Source organism: Kogia breviceps, chromosome 10, assembly GCF_026419965.1.
Source record: "Kogia breviceps isolate mKogBre1 chromosome 10, mKogBre1 haplotype 1, whole genome shotgun sequence".
NCBI lineage: Eukaryota > Metazoa > Chordata > Mammalia > Artiodactyla > Physeteridae > Kogia > Kogia breviceps.
In genome coordinates, this window is record NC_081319.1 from 38430953 (window position 1) to 38452237 (window position 21285).

The 21285-nt window shown below is 56.3% G+C and overlaps 4 protein-coding genes across 14 annotated transcripts; 3 read left to right on the plus strand and 1 right to left on the minus strand.

Moving 5' to 3' along the window:
- Positions 1-113: 113 nt before the first annotated feature.
- CYB561D2 (cytochrome b561 family member D2) lies at positions 114-14465 on the minus strand. Of its 3 annotated transcripts, XM_067044123.1 has the most exons (5): positions 14393-14465; positions 12747-12791; positions 2124-2272; positions 1657-1694; positions 114-958 (listed from the first exon to the last, which is right to left on the minus strand). In XM_067044123.1, the coding sequence occupies exons 3-5, from the start codon at positions 2248-2250 to the stop codon at positions 455-457; spliced, it is 669 nt and encodes a 222-aa protein (XP_066900224.1). In that variant the 5' UTR covers positions 2251-2272; positions 12747-12791; positions 14393-14465; the 3' UTR covers positions 114-454. The 3 variants fall into 3 exon arrangements, with proteins under 3 accessions (XP_066900224.1, XP_058932038.1, XP_066900223.1); XM_059076055.2 differs by lacking the exons at positions 12747-12791; positions 14393-14465 and adding an exon at positions 2691-2845; XM_067044122.1 differs by lacking the exons at positions 12747-12791; positions 14393-14465 and adding an exon at positions 2704-2790.
- Positions 2482-6196, plus strand: NPRL2 (NPR2 like, GATOR1 complex subunit). 6 transcript variants are annotated; one of them, XM_067044115.1, is made up of 11 exons: positions 2482-3080; positions 3605-3696; positions 3797-3965; positions 4118-4291; positions 4625-4735; positions 4827-4924; positions 5044-5080; positions 5199-5292; positions 5368-5515; positions 5751-5893; positions 5980-6196. In XM_067044115.1, the coding sequence occupies exons 1-11, from the start codon at positions 3003-3005 to the stop codon at positions 6045-6047; spliced, it is 1212 nt and encodes a 403-aa protein (XP_066900216.1). In that variant the 5' UTR covers positions 2482-3002; the 3' UTR covers positions 6048-6196. The 6 variants fall into 6 exon arrangements, with proteins under 6 accessions (XP_066900216.1, XP_066900218.1, XP_066900219.1 ...); XM_067044117.1 differs by having other exon boundaries at positions 5368-5485; XM_067044118.1 differs by having other exon boundaries at positions 4118-4226; positions 4599-4735.
- On the plus strand, positions 7528-11796 carry ZMYND10 (zinc finger MYND-type containing 10). Of its 2 annotated transcripts, XM_059075740.2 has the most exons (12): positions 7528-7800; positions 8057-8165; positions 9099-9215; positions 9336-9389; positions 9507-9644; positions 9722-9810; positions 9901-10001; positions 10338-10510; positions 10757-10882; positions 10965-11086; positions 11216-11341; positions 11429-11796. In XM_059075740.2, exons 1-12 carry the CDS (start codon positions 7709-7711, stop codon positions 11502-11504), a joined length of 1323 nt encoding a protein of 440 aa, XP_058931723.1. In that variant the 5' UTR covers positions 7528-7708; the 3' UTR covers positions 11505-11796. The 2 variants fall into 2 exon arrangements, with proteins under 2 accessions (XP_058931723.1, XP_066900215.1); XM_067044114.1 differs by having other exon boundaries at positions 7616-7800; positions 9336-9644.
- Positions 11893-20847, plus strand: RASSF1 (Ras association domain family member 1). Of its 3 annotated transcripts, none has more exons than XM_059076294.2 (6): positions 11893-12365; positions 14261-14367; positions 18403-18507; positions 18706-19003; positions 19127-19242; positions 19902-20847. In XM_059076294.2, exons 1-6 carry the CDS (start codon positions 12116-12118, stop codon positions 20046-20048), a joined length of 1023 nt encoding a protein of 340 aa, XP_058932277.1. In that variant the 5' UTR covers positions 11893-12115; the 3' UTR covers positions 20049-20847. The 3 variants fall into 3 exon arrangements, with proteins under 3 accessions (XP_058932277.1, XP_066900222.1, XP_058932278.1); XM_067044121.1 differs by lacking the exon at positions 11893-12365 and adding an exon at positions 13805-13868; XM_059076295.2 differs by lacking the exons at positions 11893-12365; positions 14261-14367 and adding an exon at positions 14662-15071.
- Positions 20848-21285: the final 438 nt, after the last annotated feature.

Sequence of the window (21285 nt, forward strand, 5' to 3'; positions counted from 1 at the left end):
TTTTTTTTTTATTTTTTATTTTTTTGGCCGCACCTCACGGCACATGGGATCAAACCCACGCCCCCTGCATTGGAAGTGTGGAGTGTTAACCACCAGAGCACCAGGAAAGTCCCTTCAGTCTTTTTAAAAATTTTATTTTACTTTTTTCTCTTATCTAATTTCTGGACATACCAGCACAAGTTGAGTTGCTGTGGGCAGGGGGCAGTCTTACAACCCAACTTCATCCAGACACATGATCCATAAACTGCTCTGGGATGGCAGAGAAAGAAGGAAAGGGTAGGTACTCCAGCATGAGGAGCAAGTAATAATGTCACACAAAGGACTCCGGCTACCCGTGACCGCACCAGTGCCCGAGGTGTCCCGTGACCAAGTCAGCTGAGACAGTCCAGGAGGTCTCAGCCCTGGCTACCACACTGAGGGGCAAATCCAGGCTTCCTCTAGTTCTGGGAAGAGCTCACGGCTGGATCCTCTTGCGGTACAGGTAGGCGTTGCTCACCTGGTTCATAATGACCAAGCTGGTAACAACAGGGCATAGCACAGCCAGGTACCAGACCCCACCGGTGACTGTGGCAGTGAACCAGAGTGAGCACATGCCCAACAAAAGGCTGGAACTACCCAGAAGGTAGCCCACCAACCCAGAAGTGGCATGGTACAGCTTGAGCTTGGCCAGGGGCCATCGAGGCAGCAATTTGGGATAGAGCAGCCCCACCCCACCTGAGCACTGCAGCCCTGCCCACAGCACAGCTAGCAGCCCTGCCCGCCCATGCCACGTAGCCAGGTGGGCTTTGCCAAGCTGTTCCTTGTGAAGGATGACGAGGCCCAGGCCCAGCAGTGCACACAGCAGGGCCAGCAGCTGCAGAACCCAGTGGCAGCGTGCTCGGCCCTTCCGCGAGAGGGAGCGCAGCAGCGAACTCTCAGGAGAGAACACCAGCAGTGCCTCGGTCATCAGGAAAGAGAACTGGGGAGACAGGGATGGGACACTAAATGAGAGTGCTGCCCAGCAGAAGGGAAGAAAGCTTTAGATATAACCTAAGCTGCCAGCTAGTGTGGGCAGATTGCGCTTCATTCTCTCCCCACTAAAGGGTATCTGTTTGGTGGCACAAAAGTGGAGAACTCCATCTGGGACAGAACATCTGCTCCGAGTAACCAGCAGAAGGTACCTCTCCACACTGCTTCTAGGTGCTATTCTGAAATGTCATCTCTGCTGTGCTACCCAGCAAACAAACACAAGGTTTGAGATGTGGCAGTTATAAATGATTCACAAGCTTTGTTTTTCTGACACAGGACTGGATACAATTTCTTGGCAAGAGTTGGCCATGTGGGTGCACTGTTTCAGGAAAATTAGGTGCATCACTATAAATTAAGGTGAAAAGGAACACAGGTACACCCAAATGCATATTCTAAGCCTCCTGCCTGGAAGTGGACGAAGCCTCATTTTGTGCTTAGACAAACCCATTTGCCCTGCATCTCGAATACTCTAGTTCAAGCATGGGATATAGACTATAGGCAGGAGTTGGAGTATACAATTCATCCAACCCCACATCCCATTACCCCAAACAGATATTAAGTGTTCATTAACATTTAGAGGGCGCTAAGACCACCACCCATAGCTATGCTTCCTCCCATCACTAAGAGCTGTCCAGGCCCACTACTTACAGCCAGAGACATAAGCATGGGGTGCCAGGAGAAGAGACCTGGAATGAGAAGAGGAAGCCTCATGAAGCTGAAGCAAGAAGAACACAGCCATGCCAATCCCCACAGGCTGAGGAGTATGAGTAGCTCATCGCCCAAGGAGGTGCTGCCAAAATGCAAGCCGCCTCCTGCTGCAACAAACTGACCCCATACCTATCATCTCTTCCTGGACCCTCCCTGGATAAGAAGCCATGCTTTGCCACTCCTTAAGTAGAGCACCAAGACAAGAGAAGCCAGATACTCTATGGGACCTGGCCAAGCTGGCAGAGCCCCAACTCTCATCTATTCCACCCCACTTATTCCTCCAGCATAGCATGTCCCTCAGCCAACCAGGCCTTTCCCAGGAGTCAGACCCAAGGCTTACTATTGCCCCTGCTCCCCAGGAAAAGTGACACTTTACTTCCCAAAAGTCAACTATGAATTCTACTTACTGGAGCCAGGCCTGGCAAGTACAGCCACAAAGATGGTGAAGCCCAGGGCCACAATGTGGGCAGCAGCCCCAGATGCAGTGCGCAGAGCTCGGTATATGTACGACTCGGTCTCCACAGAAAGGGCCATGGTCAACCAGGCCGGCTGTAGCCTGAAAGCATAGCAGAGTAAGCAAGGGTCTTTGGTGCCCGCTGTCCACTCCTTTCATTGGAGCAAGGGTTGCGGGGCAGGAATGCCACTCTCTTCCAAAAAGGTAGGAAGGGACAGTACTAAGGCAGGCACCAGGAATAGTCGAGGACTGGTGGCCTGTCAGCGTGTACCCGCATCTGACTTGGCACTGATCACTGGCCCACCTTCCAGGTAAGATGGGCAAGGCCGTGTAATAGACTACAAGTCCCAGCGTGCACCACGCCGTCGCCGGGCGGGAGCGCCTGCTGGAAGGGCGTGAAGCGCTACGGGAATTGTAGTTCCCAGGTGCGTCGAAATTACGGCCTGAGTCCCTTTGCGCACAGCCTCCCCACTTGCCGCTGGCATGCTTCCCCTACACGCTAGGGATTCGCCTGCCTCACCCGCACCGCCGACCTGACGAGGTGGTTCCCTCCCGAGAAAGTGGGTTACTCGGGGCTCTGCCGCGCGCCCTGCCGCTCCGTCGCGGAGCCTCTTAACTTCCGGGTGCGACGCCTACCCATCCGGGACTTCCTGGGACAGTTCCCCGCAGCCACACGGCTGAGTCGCGCTGCACAGGCGCTGTTGAGCAGATGGCCTCACGGGTGTTCAGTGCGCAGGCGTGTTTGACCAGGCCGACCAAACCTCCGGGCTGTTTCTGACAGGTTCTCCCAGGGACAGTGGCGCCAGCTACGGACCCCGGCCCCACTAGCGCCATGGGCAGTAGCTGCCGCATCGAATGCATATTCTTCAGCGAGTTCCACCCCACGCTGGGACCCAAGATCACCTATCAGGTGCCATCCGGGCTCGCGGGGCATGGGAGGCAAGGTAGAGGGACGCTCGGGGGAGTTCAGCCAGCTGCCTGGAAGCGGTGGAACCCCGTGCCCCGTGCTGCACGCAGGCACGCCACCCCTTCATTCGCGGAAAATCGTGAACCAAGAGTATATTCAGACCCGGTCCCAGGCTCCCGGTGTGGCAAGGCAAACAAACATTCACATAGGCAGTGATTGTGGGAAATCGGGCTGTGGGAGCCCAAGGGAGGTGCCAGGTTCTACAAGAGGTGTGAGTGGTGATCCACTAGTATCCCTGGATGCATAGGAATTTAGTGAGGCAGGAGTGTGCCAAATGGAGGGTACAGCATATGCAAAAGGAGGTAGGTGAGAACATAATGTGTGTTTGGAAACACAAAAGAGTAGGCCTGGGTGGATAGGAGAGAGAAGAAACCCTGGAGAAGAGGGATTAGGTCTTGGGGATAACCCTGTGTATTCCACCTAGTTATAAGGTCCACTAAGGGGATTCTTGTCACTCCCTTCCACAGGTCCCCGAGGACTTCATCTCCCGGGAGCTGTTTGACACCGTCCAGGTGTACATCATCACCAAGCCAGAGCTGCAGAATAAGCTCATCACTGTGTGAGGCCCTAGGTGGGGGGTTGGGAGGGTTCCAGGAGGAGTGGACAGACTTGGGGGTGAGAGGAGCCTGACTCTGTTCCCATCTGTTCCCCTCGTCCAGCACAGCCATGGAAAAGAAACTGATCGGCTGCCCCGTGTGCATCGAGCACAAGAAGTACAGCCGCAATGCCCTGCTCTTCAACCTAGGCTTCGTGTGTGATGCCCAGGCCAAGACTTGTGCGCTTGAGCCCATCGTCAAAAAGCTGGCTGGCTACCTGACCACACTGGAGGTATGCAACACGATGGGCTTGGGTGGATGGGCAGGCAGTTAGGGAAGGTGTTCGCATGTCTCCAAAGCCCTCCAAACCCGGGAACCTGCCAGGGTAGGATGCCAGCCAAGGGTCCTGGGGTGTGCCCACCATGCTGTCCATGCTCCATCCAGCTAGAGAGCAGCTTCGTGTCCACGGAGGAGAGCAAACAGAAGTTGGTGCCCATCATGACCATCTTGCTGGAGGAGCTAAATGCCTCAGGCCGGTGCACTCTGCCCATCGGTATGGCCCAGCCTCTGCAAGGACAGCAGAGGGGTCGAGGAGGGATGGGAAAGTGGCAGGGGAAGGTGAGCCCAGTTAAGGACAAGACTCATGAACAAATTGGTGGCCAGGAAATAGCCATGAGCTGGGCTGATGATGTCCAGGGTCCAGTGCGTGATGGGCTGGAGAGAGGGAGGCCAGTAGAGCTCTCTAGCTCTGTTCCTTGGGCGTGTTCCTTCCCCTGTATGGATCTCAGTCTGTTGCTCCATAAAAGGGGCAGATGGCCCTGCCCAGAGTCACCTGCCTGCCTCAAGGGTGGCTGGGAGGACTGGATGGTAATTGATGGCCTCTTGGAAGAGATGGCACTGAGGATATGGGTGGGGTCCCCTGCAGATGAGTCTAACACCATCCACTTGAAGGTGATTGAGCAGCGGCCTGACCCTCCTGTGGCCCAGGAGTATGATGTGCCTGTCTTTACCAAAGACAAGGAGGATTTCTTCAACTCACAGTGGGACCTCACTACACAACAAGTATGCTAGCCCTCCCTGGCTATCATGACCTGCGGCTGGCCACAGCCCTGGCCTCATCCCACCCCTACTGACCCTGCTCTTCCCTGCCCAGATCCTGCCCTACATTGATGGTTTCCGCCACGTCCAGAAGATTTCAGCCGAGGCAGACGTGGAGCTCAACCTGGTGCGCATCGCCATCCAGAACCTGCTGTGAGTGGGGAACAGTGACACTCAGGACAGAGTCGCCAGTCAGGAAGAGCCCAGGGGCCCTGAGTGTGGGAGCTGGGAAGGCATGGCCCTCAGAAGCTGAGCACAGCTATCTCCCCCAGGTACTACGGCGTTGTGACACTGGTGTCCATCCTCCAGGTAGGTGTGTCTGGGGTCTGATTAAATGGAGAATGGATCATGTGGCTGAGCCCAATTGGGGCTGTGTCAGACTTCCAAGCCCCTCACTCAGGCCCCTGTGCCTCCTGCTACCCTCCAGTACTCCAATGTGTACTGCCCAACGCCCAAGGTCCAGGATCTGGTAGATGACAAGTCCCTGCAGGAGGCGTGTCTATCCTACGTGACCAAGCAAGGTATTGGCAGGCTCTGGGGGAGGCCATCTCAGGGAGGGTAGGGCCACCTGGAGAGCTGACCCCTGATGCCTACAGGGCACAAGAGGGCCAGTCTCCGAGATGTGTTCCAGCTGTACTGCAGCCTGAGCCCTGGCACTACTGTGAGAGATCTCATTGGCCGCCACCCCCAACAGCTGCAGCATGTTGATGAACGGTCAGAGGGGGATCACCTGGGGTATGGAAGGTTTGCCTGAGGGCAGGTACACTCTCTGTGTCTCTCCCGAGCCCTGGGTCAGAGAGAAAGCAGGAGATTCCTAGTGAGCAGAAACATGTGGCACTGCTACTCCAGGAAGGCTTCCTGGAGGTGATGGGTTTGAAGGCCAGTCTGGTCACTGAAACAAAACTGGAGGGGAGACTGGCCTGGCTAGAAGGAGGCCTGGCCAGAGCATCACCCCTTTCTTCCTCGACCCTCACTCCAGGAAGCTGATCCAGTTCGGACTTATGAAGAACCTCATCCGGCGACTACAGAAGTATCCCGTGCGGGTGTCTCGGGAGGAGCGGAGCCACCCTGCCAGGCTTTACACAGGCTGCCACAGTTACGATGAGATCTGCTGTAAGACAGGTAGAGGCAGGCAGGACCACTGAGGTGGGGTCAGGGCAGGGTGGCCAAGCCAAGGCTTCTGACCTCACCTCCACCACACCACCCAGGCATGAGCTACCAAGAGCTGGATGAACGGCTGGAAAACGACCCCAACATCATCATCTGCTGGAAGTGAGGCTGGTGGGGGCTGGACCAGGCACACAGCTATGGCTATTCTCTCCTCCTAAGCCCTGCCTGGTGCATGAGGACGAGACCTACAAACTAGTCTATACTGTCTCAAGGTTAACCCTCATTTCTATAAATAAATTCATCCATTTCAACCTACCTTTATTGAATACTGCCTCTGAGTCAGCCACCAGAGAGAATTCACAATGAAAGAAATAGCCATGGTCCGACGCCCTGAAGCACCATCTCGTGGACAGAACCAACCAACAATGGGCATGTAAAAGTGCCTGCTAATTATAAACAAATAAACAGCGAGAAAGAATCAATGGGGAAGCTGAGATGAAAAGTGAGTTGGGATGGGAGCTGAGGCTGCTCTGCATCAGATTCTCAAGGAAGGCCTAGCTGAACTGACTTAAATTGAACTCTGAAGGAGGAAGAATATTCCAGGCAGAGGTAACAGGCGCAAAAGCCACTTTAGGATGTCTGAGAAAGCCAAGGGAAGCCCATGGGGCTGGAACATATTGTAGAAGACAAGGGGGAGAGGGGGAAGAAATGAAGTCCCGAGGTAGGAGGGGGGGCAAGAGCCTGATTCTGCAGAGTTGCTGGTAAGCTGCTTTGGACATAGTATTTTGAGGGCCAGAGGCAGCCAGATTCACACTCATGTGAGGAAGTAATGTCTCATGTACACCTTTAAAAGACTCCTGGTGGGAGCTTCCCTGGTGGCGCAGTGGTTGAGAATCCGCCTGCCGATGCAGGGGTCACGGGTTCATGCCCCGGTCCGGGAAGATCCCACATGCCGTGGAGTGGCTGGGCCCGTGAGCCATGGCCGCTGAGCCTGCGCGTCCGGAGCCTGTGCTCCGCAATGGGAAAGGCCACAACAGTGAGAGGCCCGCGTACCACAAAAAAAAAAAAAAAAAAAAAGACTCCTGGTGGGAATTCCCTGGCGGTCCAATGGTTAGGACTTAGGGCTCTCACTGCCGAGGGCCGAGGTTCAATCCCTGGTCGAGGTTCAATCCCACGCGGCGCGGCCAAAAAAAGAAAAAAGACTCCTGGCTACGCAGGAAGGTCAAGGGTGGAAATGGGTCCAGTAAAAAGACCACAGCAGTTACCTCTTGAGAGGTGATGGCAGCCTGGCCTAGGATGGAGAGTAGTTGTGAGCATTGCACAGTATTTCGGGTGTAGAGCCAACAAGGTGGAGCTGCGTGCGAGGAATACTGGAGCGAGGAGGCCACGGAGAGGAGCATCCGTGTGGGCGGAGAGGGAGCAGCTACAGGGAGAGCTGGTGGGGGGCGGGCCGACTTGACGTCCATCCGAGGAGGAAGTTAGGTGCAAGAGTCTGTAACTCAGGGAGACCCGTGAGCCGCAGCCGGTTGTGAGGGAGAAAGCTCCAGGAGTCTAAGGAGGGTTGCTACCCGCAGCCTGGCAAGCAGGCAGACGCTGGCGTGACAGGACCCAGCGCTGGCCGCCAGCAGGGGCGGGACCCAGGCCGCAGTGCGCAGGCGTTGAGCTAACCGTTTCCATGGCGGCGAGGACTCACGCGCCGCAACCGTTCTACAACTGTAGGGTCCCAGACTTCGGCCCCGCGGGAGACCGTGGTCCCCAAGCGTGTCAGCATCTCCATCTCAGCGCAGGCCGCTGCTCGCGGTCAGCCGAACCCCACCTTGCGCCGACATGGGCGACCTGGAGTTGCTGCTGCCCGGGGAGGCTGACGTGCTAGTGCGGGGACTGCGCTGTTTCCAGCTGCGCGAGATGGGCTCCGGAGGGTGAGGCAGCTGGATCGGGGGTCAGGTGGAGTCATGGAGTCAGAGTCCTTGAGTGGAGGAGTGTGGGCCTGATATTGGGGGGAGGGGTTGCCCAGCGTGGAGGGGCCCCTCGGTGGGGAGGTAAAGCTCTCCAAGACAGGGTTATATGATCCTGAGCCACCTTAGACCCCGGTTAGGCTTCAGTAGGACCCAGCCCCCACACCCACTCCTACTGCACACATGTGCACCCACATGCACACACACCCTGCCTGGGCAGGTGGAACCAGCAGCATGAGAACCTCGAGAAGCTGAACATGCAGGCTATCCTTGATGCCACGGCCAGCCAGGGCGAGCCCATCCAGGAGCTGCTGGTCACCCATGGGAAGGTACGCTGGAGTCACAGGTAGGGTTGCTGTCTTCTCACCACCCCCCATCCCACCACTCTACACCTCAGGAACACCCTGCATGCCTGCACTTCCCTCTGGCTGGCACCCCATCCTCCCCAAAGGAAAAGGAAAAGTGTGTTACACATTTGATTTTGCAGCCCTATGGGACAGGACCCTGGCATGCCAGATGGGGTGCAGGATGTGAGTTGATTAGGGAGAAAATCCTGGATCCTAGAACAGCCTAGGCTGTAGGGGGAGGACCCAAGTTCTAAAGGCATTCCTGAATAGACTGTCGGGCTAGAGGGGGGCACCCACTGAAGTGGGGAGGGACTTTGGCATAGAAGAAGGCAACCTTCCCAACATGAGAGAGAGGGAGTTAGAAACCAGGGATTGGCTTAACTGGAATGTGAGCCAGGAGGTGGCACCAGTAGATGACCTGAAATATCACTTGACAGAAATATTCCTCTGCAAGGAAAAGGTGGAGCCCCCTACTGGGGTGTGAGGTAGGAATAGGGCACCGTGAAGGGCCCTGAATAAGAGTGAGGCTAAGGCACACAAAAGCCTCGGAAGGCCAGAGAACAGGGACCAGGACGAGAGAGGGCATGAGCAGGAGGGCTGGCCTGAGAGGTACATTTGAACGGGGGAGGACGTGACAAGGGCTCAGGTGCAGGGGGAGCATGGCAGCCTGGGGACAAGGCAGGGGCCAGTAATAGGAAGCCTGGGGAATGCCCCCACAGAGATGTCGGGGGTAGCTGGAAATGAAGGTCTAAGGTGCAGGAGAGAGATCAGGAAGGAATTCATGGGGCAAAGAAGAGTCTGGGGCCCAGGGGAGTTTGAGGAGGGCTGGGCTGGGCTGGGCTGAGCCAGAGATGGGAGGGTTGCCAGGCTAAGGTAGGCCCACCTCATCCCTGTCCTTTCCCCTCCCCTTCAAAGATCCCGACGCTGGTGGAGGAGCTGATTGCAGTGGAGATGTGGAAGCAGAAGGTGTTCCCTGTGCTGTGCAGGCTGGAAGACTTCAAGCCCCAGAACACTTTTCCCATTTACATGGTGGTGAGCTGGGCCATTGGTTCATACCCCCTCCCACCCCTTCAGAGCGCCCTGGACTAGAGAGAGTACCTGGTAGCCCCTATCCCTCTCTCAGCAGCCCAGGGCCCTGTCTTTATCTGACAGTTACACCATGAGGCCTCCATCATCAACCTCCTGGAGACAGTATTCTTCCACAAGGTGAGGCGCCAGCCCTGCCCACTGGCTAGCCTAGGCCAGGGTCTGGCAGCAAGGGGGGTTGTGTCTGTTTGGGAAGGGCATCAGAGGCAGAATGTTTCCCCTCCACCTGCCCCTCAGGAGGTGTGTGAGTCAGCAGAGGACACCATCTTGGACCTGGTGGACTACTGCCACCGCAAACTGACTCTGTTGGTCGCCCAGAGTGGCCATGGTGGCCCCCCTGAGGAGGAGGAGTCCCAGTATGGCAACCCCATGCAGGTGGGCTGAGGTTCCCAGGGGTTGGCAAGGGCTAGACCCAGGCTCCCCTAGCTTGAACACCATGTGCCCCACCCCAGGAGCTGCAGAAGCAGGCAGAGCTGATGGAATTTGAGATCGCACTGAAGGCCCTCTCAGTGCTGCGCTACATCACAGACTGTGTGGACAGGTGGGCTGTCCTGCTAAGCCTGGGGCCTGCAGTGAAGGGCTGGGAGCCTGGGCCTGTAGCCTCAGCTCACCTCTCCATCCCCATCCCTAGCCTTTCCCTGAGCACCTTGAGCCGCATGCTCAGCACCCACAATCTGCCCTGTCTCCTGGTGGAACTGCTGGAGCACAGTCCCTGGAGCCGGCAGGAAGGTGGTAAGATCCTCTTCCACCTGCCTAAGCCCCAGTTCACTGCTTCCAGGACATCCTCCAGGATTGATGGGGTGGGCAGCTTGCACACAGGCAGAAAACTTTGCCCCCTTGCCCACAGAGAATACCAAGATACCTCACCCAAAGTGGGCCTAGACCTGGAGTCTGCAGCAGGCAGGGCCTGTGTGTCCACCACTGAGGACGCACCCTGCTCTGAAGTGAGCAGCGCCCCAGCATGGACACATCCTGTGCCCAGACAGTGGTCAGTCCCCTAGCCCACACAGCTGGCTCACTCACAGAGCATGCAACGCCTGCACACAGTATGCCGGTTCCTCTCCCCAGGCAAGCGGCAGCAATTTGAGAGAGGCCGTTGGCAGACAGTGTCCCCCTCAGAGCAGCAAAAGCTGAGCAAGTTGGATGGGCAGGTGTGGATCGCCCTGTACAATCTGCTGCTTAGCCCTGAGGCCCGGGCCCGCTACTGCCTTACCAGCTTTGCCAAAGGACAGCTACTCAAGGTAGGGAACTCCTCCCACACCAGTCACCACTGCCCCAGCACTGCCCCATGCCTCCCTTGATGTTTATTTTTGCCCACTCACCTCAGCCCCAGCCCTCTCTCCACACCTTGGGCCTCAGGTGACACAGCAGCTAGTAGGACATGGGTCCCACTGGTACCCTCAGCTCAGCCCAGCTCAGGCCCTCTTTGTTCCTCGACCCTCTGACCGGCACCGCTTCACACTGGCCTCCCCTGGACACCCTTGCAGCTTCGGGCCTTCCTCACAGACACACTGCTCGACCAGCTGCCCAACTTGACAGACCTGCAGGGTTTCCTGGACCACCTGGCCCTGACCGAAGCCCAGCCCCCTAAGAAGGACCTGGTGTTGGAACAGGTAGGCACTAGGAAGTTAGTTGTTCAGGACCACTGCCCACTTTACCAGCTCCTCCCTGCCACTCTCCACTTCCCCTCCCCAGATCCCAGAAATCTGGGAGCGGATAGAGCGAGAGAACAGAGGCAAGTGGCAGGCTATTGCCAAGCATCAGCTGCGGCATGTATTCAGCCCCTCGGAGCAGGAACTGAGGCTGCAGGCACGAAGGTGAGGCCTGCTGAATTGGCAGAAAGGGTAGAAAGGAGGCAGAAGACATGGATGTGGGCAGGGCTGCTCCCGTCCACCCAGTCCACCCACCCACCAGGTCCAGCCAAGTCCTCCTTACCCTTTTCCCAGGTGGGCGGAGACCTACAGACTGGACGTGTTAGAGGCAGTGGCTCCAGAGCAGCCCCGTTGTGCCTACTGCAATGCAGAGGCCTCCAAGCGCTGCTCACGATGCCAGAATGAGTGGTACTGCTGCAGGTGAGGGTATCCTAGGACCTTGGACCCCTGAGTCCCACTGCCATACCTCTCATAGCATGGCATCCTCACCGGCCCATTTGCCTGCAGGGAGTGCCAAGTCAAGCACTGGGAGAAGCATGGAAAGGCTTGTGTCCCGGCAGCCCAGGGTGACAGAGCCAAGTGAAGGCTGCAGCTGCTGAGGGCCGACCACCCATGCCATACAACCCCATGCCCCTGAACCTCTGGATCTCAGTCTGGCCTCTGCAAGCGCCCCAGCCTACCAGGTGATGAGGATAGCAGGCGGGAAGAACTGCTGACCCATCTCCCCCAGCAAAGCGCTCGCCACTTCCTGCTCCATCCGGCGGGTAGGCTTAGGGTGGGTGCAGCCTCAGCAAGCTGGGGCAGGAGGCCTGGGCCGGGGGCGAGGGTCGGATGTGGGGACCCTCTTCCTCCAGTACAGTAAAGCTAGCTTCCAGAAACACGCCTGTTTCCGCGTGGCCCTTTGAGTCGTCGTGGTTATTAGGGGGAGGGGAGTTGCTCGCTAGATGAAGGGAGGATAGGAAACAGAGGGCGGGGACTCCGCGAGAGCAGCCCTTCGCCGCGCCCGCTGCCCCACTCCGCCTGCGGGCCGACACAGCTCGGGCGCCCAGGTTTCCACTGCGCCGCTCTCCTCCGCTCTCCCGCCGCTCTGCCTGAATCCCGGGGGCGGCACCGCATCGGGGCCCGCCCCGCGGCCCCGCCCGCCCCGCGCTTGCTTGAGCCCAGAGCCGGCGGGACCCCCGGCCCGACAGGGCCATGTCCGCTGAGCCTGAGCTCATTGAGCTGCGGGACCTGGCACCCGCGCGGTGCGCCGCCCCGGGCCGCACCCGGCTCGAGCGTGCCAACGCGCTGCGCATCGCGCCGGGTACAGCGCGCAACGCCGCAAGGCAGCTGGTCCCAGGCCGCGGCCACCGCTTCCAGCCCGCGGGACCCACTACGCACACATGGTGCGACCTCTGTGGCGACTTCATCTGGGGCGTCGTGCGCAAGGGCCTGCAGTGCGCACGTGAGTAGCGGCCCTGTGCGCTGGCGGGAGACAAACGGGTGGCCAAGGGGCAGCACCTTCGCTGCGGGCCGTTGGAACGGAGGGGGTCGGCGGGTTCGGTTCCCACGGACCAGGTCCGTTACCTTTACCCCATAGCATAAGAGAGTGCGGGCCGATAGTTTATAACGTTGCCAAGCTCCACCTGTGTCTGGGACATAGGCAGGGGCTGTTGCCTGTGAATAACAAGGTGCTGCTTTCAAGTTTAAAGGGTGCCTTGGCCCTTCTTGAGAAAGGCATTGTGCCTACCAGTCTCTGAGTTCGTATTCCCACACCCGCCCCTTCCCAAAGATTCACTCACCAAGTCCCGCTGCAGAATCCTTGCCGTGAAGGGAATTTACTCACCTATGGGAGAAGGCCTGGAAAAAGTCAGAACCTTGGGTGGGCCCCCTGCAAGCAGGAGTTTTGAGTATTTAGCAAATACCTATTGCAAGTTCAGTCAACCAGATGCTAAAACATGAAACACAGCCACACACTAGCTGGTGCTTCTGCCCTCCCAGGAATCACCAGCAACCAGAGGTTGCTCTCCCACTGGCTATATACCAGCTAGAATCACTTGGAATGCTTTTACAGCCCTCCAATGCTTGGACCCTACCACAGACCTGCTGACTCAATCACTGGGAGTGTACCAGCAATTTTTAAAAACATCCTTCTAATGTGCAGCCTGGGTTGAGAATCACTGCTCTGGCCCATTTAGGAACTTAGGGAAGGTGTCCCAAGCCCTGTGTGTGCCTGGAGACCCTCTCATCTAGTATAGGACTTTGTCCTTTATTCAGCTAGGAGAAGCACGGGAGTTGTGACAATTCAAAGCATGAACAAGGGCTTGGATACAGCAGTGTTCCCAAGGAGAAATAAAGTGGCCATGGAAATGAAAAACAGGACAATTTGGGTGTGTGTCAGAGGCAGGAACAAGGGCGGAATCAAGGATGAGTTGGGGTGGTTTGGTTTTGTTTTGCCTCAACTGGGAGAATGATAGCGACTTTTGCTAAGCTGAGGAACACCAGCAAGGGTAAGGGTGAAGAAAAGTGAAGAATTAAAAGGGGTAGGAGGGTGAGTTAAATTTTGGGCATGTTGGGTTGAAATGTTTATTAGACATCCAAATGAAGATAGTGACACATAGGATTTGATCTCAGTGGGGAGGTCAGTGATGGAAGCCTTGGATCTGGGGTAGGTCAGCGTACACAGAGAAGGGAAGTGACCAGAACTGAGCCTCGGATACTCCACCATTAGATCTAGAAGTTGAAACAGAACTAAAGGAGCTGAGCAGGAGCTGCAGGGAGGTGAGAGGAAAACCGGGGTACTGAGGGCCCCGGGGAGCAAGCATCAGACGATGCTGAGGAGGTGAAGACGGAGACGGGACGGCCGGATTCGGCGGTGCGCAGGAGTTTCCTGGAGGGAGGGGCAAGCCTGACCGGAATGGGTAGAGGGTGAAGGCGAGGAATTAAGAGTGTTTGTAGATCAGTGTTGGTAAGTTTTTGGTGTGAGGGGAGTAGAAGCAAATGACAACTAGAGGAGGGGCACTGGGTTAAAAGTTTTTAATTTTTTCCCTTCAAGTAAATGGGCGGAGGGAGGGACGCTGATAATGAGGAAGGGGGAAGTTCTGCCCTAGGCTCTAGAAATGCAACTGTTGAGCAGGCCTGGATCCCTAACCGCCTGAGGCCTTCCCGCCAGTTTCCAGACGCCGGGGGACCAACACTAAGATCTGCGTAGCAGTGGGCGGTAACGGGGCCTGAGAAAAGGCCGATCATGCAGAACACCGCGAGCAACGGCCTTCACCCCGGGGCTTCGCTTCTGCCCTCGGCACGCTTCTCCGAGCTGGTGCTGGGGTTCCTCCGCCTCACGGCCAGCCCTCTCTGCAGATTGCAAGTTCACCTGCCACTACCGTTGCCGAGCGCTCGTCTGCCTAGACTGCTGCGGACCCCGGGACCTGGGCTGGGAACCGGCGCTGGAGCGGGACACGAATGTGGTGAGCGCGGGACCGGGGAGCTTACAGGCAAGGCAGGTATGCGCAGACGAGCGGGCCACACTGCAGGCGTTCCCTAGGGCCGCCTGGGGCTACGCGCAATGAACGTTCTGATAGCCGACTTCCCGGCGGCAGAGAGTAGCTAATTCTGCGCGCGGGCTCGAAGGGGTGCCGGTGGTGCTGACTCGGCCCTTACCGCCGGGAGCCACCGAGGCTCCGAGCAAGCACAATTTCCGCACCTTCCCACAGCCGCATCCGGTCTTGCGGCCACGCTGGTGCACATGCGCACACGTTTCGACTAGTTCCCTGTGGGAGGTTGGGCCTGAGAGGCGGAGCTGAGCTGAGCTGCCCGGGCGATGAGGTCATTCCTGGAGGCGAGGCGCGTGTGGCCCCGCCCTTCGACATTCGTCCTCCAACGAGATGAGAGTTAGATCCCTGCTGTCTACGTTTCAGTGTTAACGGTTGCGGCGCGGATACTGGTTCCGGCGCATGCGCACACACGCCTGGGGCGGTGGTGGGAGGCTACGGGCGCACGGGGACGGGCGGGCGCGGCGATGGGCGAGGCGGACGCGGGGACTCCCTCTTTCGAGATGACCTGGAGTAGCACGACAAGCAGTGGTTACTGCAGCCAGGAGGACTCGGACTCAGAGCTTGAGCAGTACTTCACAGCGCGTACCTCGCTGGCGCGCAGGCCGCGCCGGGATCAGGTGGGGGCCGGGGGTTGCAGGAAGCGGGCTGGGGGTGGTCGCTGGGACCCCGCTCCTCCCCGGTAAGTTGCCTGGTCGAGAGTTTGTGGGCAGCCCCGCCCTGCCGTGAGCGTGGGCCAGCCCTCGGAACCGTGTGTTGGGCTTCCAGCGCGTCGGTGCTGAGTGCTGAGGCCTTTCTGTTTCTGTCACAGACCGGTTGAACCAGGGGAAGCAGCTAAGTGGCATGGGGTGGACCAGGGACAGGCATTATCCACTGATTACTAAGGCTGACTGCGCAGTCTAGACTAACACCTCTATTTCCGCGTGCGGGCGCTCCCACCCCCTCTCTGGGGGACCAAGAGGAAGTGGAGGGGGAGGAGTCCTCGCCGGGAATTGAGAAGTGTGTTTAGGAGAGAGGCAAGGGAAGGTCTGGGCCCCTCCGTTTGCGCTCCTTGATGGAGCCAGCTTGGTCCCCATCTCTTGACGGTTCTGGCCTGTCACCAGCTACTGGACTGTGGAAGATTCTGAGCCTCCCCTCCTCTGCAGTGGACCAGGAGTGCTCGCTTGGGCAGCATATATAGTAAAGTTAGAGCGGACCTGGAGAAAGGGGATCTGGGAATGGATGGGAAGGAAGCCTTGTTCTGGACTGTAAGCATCCAGGAGCACTTTATCCACAAGAGGTGGGGAAGGCTAGATTGTAAAATGCCCTGAGAGGGGCCAAGAGAGATAGGGGTTACTAATCCAGGACCATAAGTTGCAGTGCTGGAGCAGCTGTGCCTCTTGAAGTCTCCCAGGTGTCCCCATTATCATTGACCTCTGTGATGTGTGGCATGAGTGTGACCACCAGGCTCAGATAACTGTTCCGGAGATGGTACACCTCAGAAGAGCACCCTGGCTAGGTCATCAGGAAAGAGAGATGGGGACCACGAAGTAAAGTTCAGTATACCTGGGAGCAGTGGGGCAGAATTCCTTACATGAGCCAAGAAAAGGGAGTTGTGGATAACTCTTAAGGGGAAAATTCTATACCTGGAAAGCTGAGCCCAGAGTTTGGGTGCAAGGTTTGAGTGTGGATCCCTGGAACTGTCCGTGTATCAGTCAGCCCTGAGCCATCTTCCATTGTGGAAAGGTGAGAAAACCACAAGACACTAACCAATTGAAAAGGAGGCTGGGGAGTCCCAAGTTGTACGTAAAATAAAACCATCAGTCACTATGAACAGTGGCAGAGTAGAGGGTGGGTGGCTATAGTGCCGCAGAAGGGAAATTCCATGGTATCCCTCTGGGACAGCTGTTGGAATCCTCCTCCAGCAGTCAGCTTCGGAAAATGGAAAAAGATACTCTTCCTCCTCTAGAATCCTGGGAGGACAGTGGAGTACCTCCAGTCCAAGTCCCTTGTTTTATGAATAAAGATACTGAGGGAGGTTCACCTGGAGAAGGGAAGGGGCTGGAACTGAGGTCACTGCATCCCAGCTCAGGGCTCCTGGATAACCCAGGAAGGGAAGAAGAAGGACCCAGGCTAGAGCTCAGAGCCATCACAAGGAAGAGGAATGAGTTAGTGCCATCTCTTTGATCACCCTGTTTTGCTAGTAGAATTCTCTTCCTTTTGGCCCTGGCACTAGTCTGCTCAGCTTTCCTCCTGCCCCTAGCACCCCTTCCATCCTGACACTCCTTCCCACTGGGGTACTTCTTCCTGTCTCAAGCCCTCTCCTTGGGCTTGAACAAACACATCCACCCTTTATTCCCAAACTCCAGCCCTCATTTTACCTCCCAGATCCCTCATTTTCCAGGGTCCAGACCATTTGTTCTTACTAGTCCTACAGGGTTTCCCACTGTCTCCAGCAAGATTTATGCTAGAGTTGTTTTGTTTTGTTTTGTTCTGTTTTCAATATTTATTTGTTTATTTATTTGGTTGCTCCGGGTCTTCGTTGTGGCATGCAGGATCTCTGTTGCAGCATGCAGGATCTTTTAGTTGCGGCATGCAGGATCTAGTTCCCTGACCAGGGATGGAACTCGGGCCTCCTGCATTGGGAGCGTGGGGTCTTAACCACTGGACCACCAGGGAAGTCACTAGAGTTTTCACTTCTCAATGCTCTTTTCCATCTAGGAGACTTTTGGAAACTTGGGGAAGCAAATAGGCTTCAGTTCCCACCCCTCCCCCAGCCTCAGTCCTCAGTGCCATGTACTTGCTGGCCACTGAGCAGCAGCAGGTTCTAGGTAAAGAGCATACTGCTAAAAGGCTGTGGACTCTACCCTACCCTACCCCCTCATCTGTCCTTCCTGTTGTCCCCATGAGATGGTTTAAGCTTAGGCGGCTCCAAGGCAGTAGTCAGGAAGAAGCTTGGCTGTCCTGGGCTCAGAGCTGAGCACAAGGTTAAGCTTATTCTGCAGGAGACCTGCTGATGGGAACTCCCCGGGACAAAGCATTGGTCATTGATGATCTCAGCTGTGTCTATGACACTCTCATTCCTACTAGGGCCTATCTGACGTCAACAGGAGGTAAGGCTGATGCAAGTATGCATCAAGGCTGATGCATACTCCACCCTTCAGACAAGAATCCAGTCCCTGGAGGAACAGAGGAAGGGCTGAGTGGTAAAGCTAACAACTTTGGGCTAAACCTCTAGACAGCAGAGAGGAGGTACATAAGCCTCCCTGTTTGGCGGTTGTGGGACAGGCTTTACCAGGAGGCTGCCCATGCCAACTTCTGGCAGATTGGAGCCTGGCCTGAAGCTGCCTTTTGTGCAGATTGGGTCAAGATCAAATGGCATGTCATAGTGGTTTCCTCACTATGTCTGAGACATGCAGGGCTGGCCCAAGTCCCCCACCAAGGAGGATAAGGTTGTAGACGTTGCCCTTCTCTTCCTGCCCACTGGTGGCTGGGCTCCTGGTGTGTACCATTCCCCATACCTCTCACCCTGCAGTGGGTCATGGCCAGGGCAGAGTGGCAAAGTGGACTGCCTTCTCCAGGGTACACCCTGACCCCATCCAACTAGGGTGCTGGGATCAAGCTGTTCCTTTTCAGAGTCCCCGATCTTTTCCTGGCTCCTAGCCTCGTGCTTTCAGTTGTCTTGGTTTTAAGGTATCCTTAGGGCCTCATCCAGTGCTGAGGAGGATCCAGGCAGTTGGCAGAGAGAAGCCAAATGATTCTGCCTTGGCTGTCTCCACCCATAGCATGCAGAACCAGGGGCAGTGATGGGTTCTTCTCATCAGGCCTCAAACTTTGCTGTCAGTTTCCAAAGGCTGCCCGCAGTCCACTTTTCAGAGTGGTCCACCCAGGGCTTACCTCCTTGCCCTTGACATGCATTGCAGAGGAATGGGTTTCATAAGGATCCTATGTCCATGCTTGCCCATCTTTCAGGATGAGCCCGTGGAGTGGGAGACACCTGACCTTTCTCAGGCTGAGATTGAGCAGAAGATCAAGGAGTACAATGGCCAGATCAACAGCAACTTGTTCATGAGCCTGGTGAGTTGACAGCCTCTTTTGGAGAGAGACAGGAACCCAACTGTGTGCCTGATGCCCAAAGGGTCACAGCTGAGGTATTCTTGGGTATACCCAAGCAGTGATTTATTCACACCCAGCCTAGCCCCAAGTGGACTAGTAGTGCCCATATCTGTTCCATCTCATCTGGCATCTTGTCATGGTTTGGTTTCTCCTCTTTAGAACAAGGATGGCTCCTACACAGGCTTCATCAAGGTTCAACTGAAGCTGGTGCGCCCTGTCTCAGTTCCCGCCAGCAAGAAGCCACCCTCCTTGCAGGATGCCCGGCGGGGCCCAGGGCGGGGTACAGCTGTGAAACGCCGCACTTCCTTCTACCTGCCCAAGGATGCTGTCAAGCACCTGCATGTGTTGTCACGCACACGGGCACGGGAGGTCATCGAGGCCCTTCTGCGCAAGTTCTTGGTGGTGGATGATCCCCGCAAGTTTGCACTTTTTGAGCGGGCTGAGCGCCATGGCCAAGGTGGGCTTCCCACCCCACCCCACCATGTATGAGGGTATATATGCATGTGCCTGTGCACACAGGAGCTGAGGGGGCTGGGCCTGCCTCTAATCAAACACTCCCTTCCCCCTGCCTGGCTCTCAGTGTACCTCCGGAAGCTGTCAGATGATGAGCAGCCTCTACGGCTACGGCTCCTTGCAGGGCCCAGTGAGAAGGCCCTAAGCTTTGTCCTGAAGGAGAATGACTCTGGGGAGGTGAACGTGAGTAACAGCCCTCCTTAGTTTCTTGGTTGTGACTGGGCAGGACTGGTGGGTTGCAGGCTTGAAGGAGGAATAGGGCTGCAGACAAGCCCTACAAAGCCTCTCCAGGAGTACATGAGCCTTGTAGCTGAAGCGAAGGCTTCCAGGAAACTCATGCCAAGGTCTAGGGCTTGTCCCAAGAAGCCAGGAAGAACTGTCTTGGTGCACTGCTCTTTCCTATTGTGGAAAGTCCTCAGGAGATGCAGGAGTCCATGTGATGGCATTCTGATCTCAGGCCAGGTCAAAGCCACACAGATGGGCACAGGACAACATGCAGGCACCCTGTTCAGGCATTAGAACCTTTTACCTGGAAGCTTTACAGCTCCAAGGTCATGCATCTGCAGAGTGAGATCAAACTCAGAGTGGGCATGACCTGTTCACAAGTAACTAGGGAATGTTTGGTTTGGTTGCCTGTCCACGAGGTGATTGCCCTACTTTGTGGGGCCCATCTTCTATATGGATTGTTGTTGGGAATCCTAACACAGACCATTCAGGCAAGAACCTGACATTAGAAAGCCCCATCCTAGTTGTGTGATCGTGATGCACTGGTGTTCTTTGGGGAGAGCCTGCTGGTTTGGCAGTGGCCTGCTGTAGCCTGTGTCTCCCTTCTCCCCCTACAGTGGGATGCTTTCAGCATGCCTGAGCTACACAACTTCCTACGCATCCTGCAGCGGGAGGAAGAGGAACATCTCCGCCAGATCCTGCAGAAGTACTCGTATTGCCGCCAGAAGATCCAGGAAGCCCTGCATGCCTGCCCCCTGGGGTGACCTCTCGTACACCTGGGTGGAAGGAGGAGAGTAGGCAGCGCCAAGGGCGTGCCGTGTGAGTGTGCAAAGGGCCACGTGGCCCGAGGAATGAGTGTGCATGGAGGCCCTCTCGCTAGGGGAATGAGCCCAGAGAACAGCGAAGGAGCTGGCCCCCTGTGTCCACCAGTGGGTGTAGCAGAGCATGGCTCTGCATCCTTCTGCCCTTTGTGTACTGGGTCATGGTGGGCCAGGGTTGCCCTGGGAAGCTGCTCCAGGCTTGCAGCAGGGGTAGAGGAGACAGAAGTCTCCTTAATTTGTGTCTCAGATATGAGAATCTTGGAGACCCTACAAACAGAATAGGGTCATGTTTGCAGGGATGAGGGCCCTCACCTATGGTGAAAGGTTGTGTGTTTCGGGTCTTGGATGGGGTCTCAGGACAGCCCTATCAGAACCAAGGGTGGGTGTTCAAGGTAAGACAGGCATCAAGAAAGTCTAGGGTTCCCTCTACAGCACCCTCTGACTCCTCACACACCCTGGGGTCAGGGAGTGCTGGCTCATGGTGCAACAACAGTGCCTCTGCCTCCTCCAAGGAGGATGTCCCTGTGCCAGGGTCTGTGTGAGTGTGGGCACTGGCCCAGCTCTGTGCCTTGTTTACCAGTCAAAGCCAGGGTCTTTCCCTTGGGTATTTTTGATGATGTGTGCGAATGTATGTAATATTTTGTGGCCTCAGTCGAATGCCTCCTGTGGGGGAAGGGGTGGGGGTGACAGTCATCAGGGCCTGGGGTCTGAGAGAATTGGCTAAATAAAGATTTAAGAATTCTCCTGCTTTTGGATTCTTTATTATGGACCGTCATCTGCAGTTGCCCCTCATGCCAGTGGCTGCCAAGGTTGATGGACAAGCTCACAGAGTACCTTTTCCAGTGGGACCATGGGACAAATTTGTGAAGGATGTGGTGTATGGATATGTAGTACTGAGTCATCACTCAAACTCCGGGGCTCAGGTCGTGGTGGGGGGAAAGAACATTGGCTGCAGCCAGAGCTTAGGGAAACCACACACTCCAAGCTGTGGAAGGCGCTTCACCAAATATTGAGATAACTACTGTGGATCAGACACTGCTCATGGCACCGAATAACTCTTGCCTTCATGAAGCATGCCTTCTGGTGGATCCGGAAAGAACTCTGACTTTGAAGTTCTTCAGCCCTGAATGTAGATATACAACTACATTAAGCCAATTCCTTAATTTTCCTTAGGTTCAGT